At 37.6% G+C, this 7,260-nt stretch overlaps 2 protein-coding genes across 3 annotated transcripts; one reads left to right on the forward strand and one right to left on the reverse strand.

The window, feature by feature from the left end:
- The first annotated feature begins 290 nt into the window (after positions 1-290).
- Positions 291-3,400, forward strand: LOC131663875 (uncharacterized). The gene is made up of 5 exons (XM_058934602.1): positions 291-475; positions 1,774-1,917; positions 2,182-2,295; positions 2,371-2,521; positions 2,982-3,400. Exons 1-5 carry the CDS (start codon positions 455-457, stop codon positions 3,398-3,400), a joined length of 849 nt encoding a protein of 282 aa, XP_058790585.1. The 5' UTR covers positions 291-454.
- A 91-nt stretch (positions 3,401-3,491) lies between these two features.
- LOC131663874 (transcriptional protein SWT1-like) lies at positions 3,492-7,038 on the reverse strand. 2 transcript variants are annotated; one of them, XM_058934601.1, is made up of 10 exons: positions 6,635-7,038; positions 5,829-6,558; positions 5,587-5,732; positions 5,291-5,518; positions 4,990-5,220; positions 4,662-4,913; positions 4,249-4,563; positions 4,019-4,176; positions 3,800-3,940; positions 3,492-3,729 (listed from the first exon to the last, which is right to left on the reverse strand). In XM_058934601.1, the coding sequence occupies exons 1-10, from the start codon at positions 6,794-6,796 to the stop codon at positions 3,492-3,494; spliced, it is 2,601 nt and encodes an 866-aa protein (XP_058790584.1). In that variant the 5' UTR covers positions 6,797-7,038. The 2 variants fall into 2 exon arrangements, with proteins under 2 accessions (XP_058790584.1, XP_058790583.1); XM_058934600.1 differs by having other exon boundaries at positions 5,587-6,558.
- Positions 7,039-7,260: the final 222 nt, after the last annotated feature.

Consider the following 7,260-nt stretch of genomic DNA (forward strand, 5'->3'; position numbering starts at 1 on the left):
TGCAGACGATACGTTGGGGCAGACGAAAAAGGAACGCGCCCGAAATCGCGGCTAAGACATCGGTCGAGACGAGATGCCATTCAGAAAGAGCGTTGCAGAGCATTCGCGGCGATAAGACTCCAAGACCGACATTTGCGAGTAGTGCAATTATAGCGGGGGAGAGCAGTTAAAGCGATATCGAGTCGGCGTGACAAGCGAAGCCAGAGTGCAGAAAACAAAGACACTTCTGTGCGCCGTAATTAATCTGAGAAAGATCGACGACAAAGGCCGAGGGACGAAAGTGAAACGCAGAGAGAGAGTAAAGCGGAAGCGTCAGTCGGGCGGAGTTGCAATTGACGCGAGGACCGAGTGACCGACTGACTGACCTGTGGCCCACGAGCTTTTTCGAGTGCGTCGGTACGTCGACCCGAACCCAGATCGGCCTTTTCAGCAGTGCTAGACAGTCGCGGCCAACATGCAGGACGTTCTCAGCCAGGTAATCGTCGATCTTTTCATTTTTCTTCCCTGACAATTCGTTTCGCTTCTCGAGGAATGTGCATGCGTGTCGTCGTCGAGCGTTTCACTCGACAGTGCAATCGTTTTTCTAGAGATGAGAGGAGAGAAATTTGGAAAACCGAAAGCCCACGTGCTTATTGCCTGTAATAGTGTTTTCGCCTGGTAATGTTAGTGACGATATTTTTTTTCGTGAACCATATTATTTCCATCCCAAATTGTATTGCTTGCAAATGTCTTTTTTCTCGTTTTCATAAATAATAAATTATTGAAAATTCCAATCGAACATAAAAAGACTCCCAATCGCAATGTAAACCAAGACGCGAATAGAAAAGAACGCACGAACGCGCTTTCACAAAAACAAAGAAAGACAATTAAACGTACACCCGATAAGCAATCTCGTTTGGTCGTAAAATTCATAACGCCGCTTAACTCTCGACATTCTCTTCCGCACACAAACAAAATCGTCATTATCACGCGCGAATTTCTCCAGCAGCGCGAACAATGCCATCGTCGTCCGAATCGATGAAAAAATGAGGGTGGGGGGAGGAGGAAAGAAGCACAAACTGGGCCACTTCCTATATATTAACGTACGTAGCAGGCGGCGGCGCGCGGCGGCAATTCTCATTGTTCCGCGGCAACACAATAGCACGGCCGCGCCGCCCGTCGAAATCTCGCAGATCGACCTTAAATCAGCTAGGACGCGCGCACTGGCGCATAGCGAGAGACGGATGGACAAGCGCGACTATATATACACGCAGTCCGACGGGGAGTTCGCCCGGGGCACCGTTGTTTATGCGCTCGTGCCGGGACGTCCGCCGCGTCGTCGGGGATGATCCGCGGGACAACGAATTTTCGTGCGCCCGACTATCGTCAAAATTGTACGATCCCATTTGTACTCGCGGTGAATATACGGGCACGCATTACCCAGCCGGCGAAACAGCGCGGCAGCAATAACCGCCCCTCCCTCCTCCGCCCCAAAAGCGCCTCACCTGCATATTTTCGTCGGAGCTCGCGTGCGCGCCAAGATGTACAGCGAATTCCAAGGCAAAATTCCCTCTCACGCGGACTTGGAAGCACGAGCGGAAGGACAATTTAGGTGTCATTAATTTTATTTGGCCACGCGAAAGTGTCGCGCTGCCGTGCGATTTATCGCCGCGGATCTTTACCAATTGCACTTTCGGTCCGCCTTACGGGAGTACCCCATTATAAAAAAGGCCGGGACCGTGGGCCAACTTTTGAATTACAAAATGTACGCGTGGCTGGTTTTTCTCCTTGCAGTTTGAGAAGGATGGTTTCGTTGTGATCGAAGACTTCTTCAAGCCCGAGGAGGTGGATGAGCTGAAGTCTGCCGGTGAAGAGTTTACCACAAATTTACCACCTGAGAAGAAGAGAAAGATTTTCAATACCATCGATCAACAGCAGGTACAGATTAAATATTACATCAAGCAATTTTTTCAAACAGCACCGACTTCAATTTTATTACTTTGCCGATAACGAAACAGGACTTACGTACTAGCATACACTATTAAATGAGCTTATATCCCCATCAAAATCAGTTGAATCATTCCAGATATATAGATATAAAAAATCCTTGTCAAATTACAAAACTTTCACCTTTCTGAAGTGGGTAAAAATATTGGCTTTCTGGGAATTCCTATGCTAAATGTACATTTGCTTATTTTGTAGAGCAAAGATCAGTATTTCCTCGACAGTGCCAACAAAATCAGCTACTTTTTCGAATCGGAGGCTTTGGAATCCAATGGCAAATTGAAAGTCCATCCCAGTGTATCTCTGAACAAGGTCATTGTATAGTTTTTAATCGCCAAATAAGAAATCGAGAACAATTCATAAGAAAAAATAAAATTCAATTCACAGGTAGGACACGCGTTGCACTGGCAGCATCCAGTTTTCAAAAAGTACACCTTCAGTGAAAAAGTCAAAGAGATCGCATTCCAGCTGGAACTGATCGAGCCGGCTGTTTGCCAATCCATGTATATCTACAAAAACTCAGGAATCGGATCGGAAGGTACAACAAAAACTTTTCATTTCCTCTCATAGTTAATAAACTGTTATTTGTTTCTTTTATTTCGTGTAGAATTATATTAGTACAAAAAATTATTCTTTTACGATTATGATGTGTCGCAATAATTACAAGCTTCTTCTAACCTCTTTATTATAATATTGATTCAATAATTCTTTAAGAAATAACGTAAAAAAACACTAGTTAATATTTTTTTTATTTTATATATTCAAAAAACAAAAATACAATTTATATTAAATTTACCTATCGCATTAGATAAAAAATAAACAAATAAATTATTGAATTAATTCATAATTATTTGAAAGAAACGTCGAACTTACGCTTAATTTATAGGATTTAATAACTTAAAGAAGCTCAATACAAAAACAAGAAAAAATAATTAGTCGATTTTATTTAAATGTACAATCCACAATGAAAAAAATAATAACGTTAATTTCATCCGCAGTTAAGGTTCACCAAGATGCCAGCTATCTGTATACAGATCCAATGAAACTCACAGGTTTCTGGATAGCATTGGACGATGCGACACGCGAAAATGGTTGTCTCTGGATCGCTGCTGGTTCACACAAATCTGGAGTCCACAGACGTTACCTTCGCAACAAGGATCCTCATGCTAAGAAACTTTTAGTTTACGACAAGCCTGAGGCTTACTATCAACTTAGTACATTCAGACCTGTTGAAGTACGACGAGGTTCTTGCATATTGTTACACGGTCAAGTCGTCCACTTTTCTAATCCAAACAAAAGCGACAAATCAAGACACGCATATACTTTTCACGTGATTGAAACGCAACACGTACACTACTCAAAGGATAACTGGTTGCAACAACCTCCGGAAGGATTCCCAAAACTATACCTTAATTGATGGATTGTAATTATCGTTTTCTTTTTCGAAAATATACACGAGAAAAACAATTTTTTTGTTATTTGTTAATTATTTTTTCTTTTTGAGCTAATTACGATAGACACTGATGACTTGCCATGCGAGCAAAATGAACGCAAAGTTCTTGTAATTGGTCGATGCCTTTTTCGATTTGTGGTTTACGATGTTTCAAACAGCAGAACAAATCGAGAGGAGTAAGCTGTGGTAATTCCTTGAAATTCACATCTGAAGAAAAATGCATGATTGTCTCATACAGTGCATAAATAATTTGATCGTTTGGCTGAATATCTTCGTTCAATCTTGCCAATGATCTATAAAAATTCAATCGTTTTTAAATTGGACAATAACAAATGAAAGTTTTGATAAATTTCAAATACTCACACTTCCAGAGCTTGGCACAGTCTGTTAACATTAACACCGACATCTTTCTCATGCTCAATCGCAATCTTTGGTGTAAGGACTGAATTAAATTTGTTGTATTGAATTGAACACTGCAACCCAAGTGTATCTGATGCTATACCACTACCAAACAAACCAAATATCAGTAAATCAATACAAAAAATATATAGAAAACGAGTACTTTGCAATATAATAGCTTACCAAATATCTCTTGAATAATTGTAGATATCTTCTAAGATTTGGAAAGCAATAAAAGCTCTCCTTTCCTCTTCATTGACATTTGGTTCTAGTCCTACAGACAACTTTAACCTTTCGCCGTTTAGTTCATTGATGATATTTGTACATCTTTGATTTAACTTCTAAAATATAAGCAAGCATTGAAATTTTCCCGAAAAAATAAGCTTTTGAAAGAAGTAGACTCAAGTGCTTACCTCTAATTTGTCCAAGGCTTCAATTTTGAATTGATCATACTTGCTCGAATCCAATCCTTGGACTATATCATTACATTTTTCCAAAAACTGTTTAGCATCATTCAATTTTCGTCCCCCTTCTGGTACATTGTTTATTTGCTCCAGAAGATCATGAAGCATCGTCTCTATTTTCCTAGTTTTAAATGAAAAACTCACAGCTCCCATCCAATGTTTCAAAGCACATTTCAGAACTGTGGCTACAGACCACGGTGGTCGGATGATTACGTGCATTTCCCATCGGTTACCAAACAGAGTTTCCATTTCTTTAGATACAACCTATAATCATATTATTGTCTTAATAGTATTATTATGTTACAAATTATAATTTACATCTTAATACAGACTTTCTTGAAATAAAATAAAGACAAACTTACTTCAGACAACACAGACTTTATAATTGCTTTTGCTTCTTCTATAATATCATCAGTCTCCATTATCTCTTTCTGCGCTATCGTAACATCTTCCGCTTTCTCTTCAATGTGCGTATGCAAACTATTTGATAGAAAGTCTTTTGTTTCCGCTGCTTTTAAAAAAAATATTTTTTCAAGTGGTTCGTCTCGTCCTAATGTAATGATATCATGAATCATTGCTTTTGTACATAAATTTTTATCATATGAGAGTAGCACCTAATTAAAGAAATACAATTAATGAAATGTATTTAGCAGAATTTAAGTTTGCTATTACTTTAATAAAATTGCTTACTGCCGTTCTTGTAGAATCTTTTACTTGTAAACACGTTTGCAAAATTTCATCATCAGGGCATTCAACACTAAACAATTGTTTATTCTTTTCAACATCTGTGGGCGTCTGTCCTAGAAAACGAGGATGCTTTGCACTGAAATGTTTATTCAAAAAGTCAACAGCTTTTCTGGCATTGAGCTTCAAAGCATGAGATCTAGAATTGTCTTTATTGTCTTTAATATAATCCAGTTCCTAAAAAATGTATAAAATGAATTAATTCAAAATTGAATAATCTCATTCTTATCAATTGTATTTAAAATACCTGTAAAACAGTCCAAGGTATTACAATAAATGGTCGCCCAAACTTTTCAGACTGAGAATCTCGGACTTCCTCTACAAAAGGTAAGTTAGACAAAAAAACATTTGTATCAATGATGATGTAGAGAGCATTTGTTTTCTTGGGAATATGTCCTGAATTTATTATATGGCATGATAATTCACTTAATGCTTTGGCTGGTTTTTCACACAGTTGATGCCGAACTGAATACACCTAAAATTATATGAATAAATCAATTTGTAGCATAATATATTAATCAAATATTTAAGAAGTAAATTTACTTCAAATGTGATCTTCTCATCTTCAATTGGTTCCCAATCCATTTGTTCACAAAAAAGATCAGCGACTTCACATTTCTCTAAAAGCTTCTTATCGTCAATAGCCACTTCTTCTTCGACAGATTTAACTTGCTTAATTTGATTCATTTCTACAAAAGAGTTTTTTTGTACTCGCCGTTCTAAATCATTTAACCTGCTGCTCTGAGATTTTGAACGAATAAATAATGGTGAACCCAATAACTTACTTTGATCAATCATCTCAGAGTCATTGTAATTACAGTCTGTTGCTATTGTTCGACGTGCACGTTTATTAAGTGCTGGTTTTTTTTCTTCCGTGCTTAAACTTTTTCTCAATTTTGTTAGTCTCTCATTGGCCAAATTATTATTAAGTCTCTTTGGTGTACCAAACTTAGATTTACCAGTGCTTACACTCACATTGTTTGGGCAATTATCAGACATAGTACCATAATCTGATAAACTGTCAGAAGAAGTTGGTAATTTTGCTCTGGTAATCTGAACTTTAGGTATCTTTGATAAGTTACGAATTGACTGAGGAGAGTTGGAGATTTCTTTGTTTGAAATACTCAGAGTTTTTGATACAGGTTCAGCTATTTTCACCAGCTGTTTGATTTTGGATCCCATACTGGCATTTGAAACAATACTAGCATCACTAGAGGTTGAATCATTATCCTTAAGTAGCACTACTGAACTTCGTCTCAATCTTGTTTGAACACTGGGTTTTGAAATATTACCATTACCATTCATCTTTTGAGGAGTAACCATTTTGTTAAGATTTGATTTTGACTTCGAAGTATTCTTTTTGGCTTCCAGAGCTGCTTTTCTTTGAGCCATTTTTTCTCTGTACTGTTGCATAGCTGGAGTGTCTTTATTTTTTGGTTCAGCAGGTGGATCTATTGTCTCCTTCTCCTCGTCATCCCTGTTTTTCCTCTTTCTACCTCTTTGCTTCTCCATGGTCTAGAAATAAAAGGAAAATCAAAAATCGTTGTAGACTAAACAAGCTAAATGAAAGCGAAAAGTGTATTTATGTAACCTTATCAGTGTCATTCACTGGTGGAGTCCATCTGGACTCGCCAGTGTTTACATTGAAATAATATGGCTTATCAGGATGTTTTTTTGTGAAACGTTCCAACCAACCAACCGGCAAAGACACCTTTTTCTTCTTGCTCAAAGCACTCGTCGAAATATCAGCCATCTTACAAAGAGACGACTCGTGCTGCACGAGTTTTAATTGTCAGTAAGTTTCCTTTTCATTTGTCTTTCAACATATCATTCACTAGGAGTGATACATTGTTGTAAAAAATCCTATGATTTTGTTGTTGCATATTTAAGAATAAATCACTTGAGTTGTAATTATACGAAATGCCTAATACTATTTGTCGCGCACAGAAAAAGGAGAAGGAATGACAAAATATCCGACGATTGGCTTACACGAGATATGCACACAATAAATTTGTGGTTATACGTTATTGCGTATGTTTACATTTTATGCATTTTAAAGTCACGTGATGGCTATTATGCGCAGGCGCCTTGCCGCTTAAATTTTAAATGCCAATAGACGTAGAAAGTAACGAGATAAAAGTTATACCAATAAAAAACAATTCAATGATTTTCAATTTTGTCTTCGCCATGTGCAATTTTATCAATTATTATAATTAT

This window comes from Phymastichus coffea, unplaced genomic scaffold (assembly GCF_024137745.1).
Source record: "Phymastichus coffea isolate CEN01 unplaced genomic scaffold, Cenicafe_Pcof_1.1 PCOF00039, whole genome shotgun sequence".
Lineage (NCBI taxonomy): Eukaryota > Metazoa > Arthropoda > Insecta > Hymenoptera > Eulophidae > Phymastichus > Phymastichus coffea.

Coding starts and splice junctions, on each gene's coding strand:
- LOC131663874 (XM_058934600.1), bottom strand. CDS start 6,796: ATGGCTGATATTTCGACGAGTGCTTTGAGCAAGAAGAAAAAGGTGTCT. Junction 5,519..5,586: donor ATGAGAAGATCACATTTGAA/GTAAATTTACTT, acceptor ATATAATTTTAG/GTGTATTCAGTTCGGCATCA. Junction 4,177..4,248: donor AAGCCTTGGACAAATTAGAG/GTAAGCACTTGA, acceptor CTTATATTTTAG/AAGTTAAATCAAAGATGTAC.
- LOC131663875 (XM_058934602.1), top strand. CDS start 455: ATGCAGGACGTTCTCAGCCAG. Junction 2,296..2,370: donor CCAGTGTATCTCTGAACAAG/GTCATTGTATAG, acceptor TTCAATTCACAG/GTAGGACACGCGTTGCACTG. Junction 2,522..2,981: donor CTCAGGAATCGGATCGGAAG/GTACAACAAAAA, acceptor TTTCATCCGCAG/TTAAGGTTCACCAAGATGCC.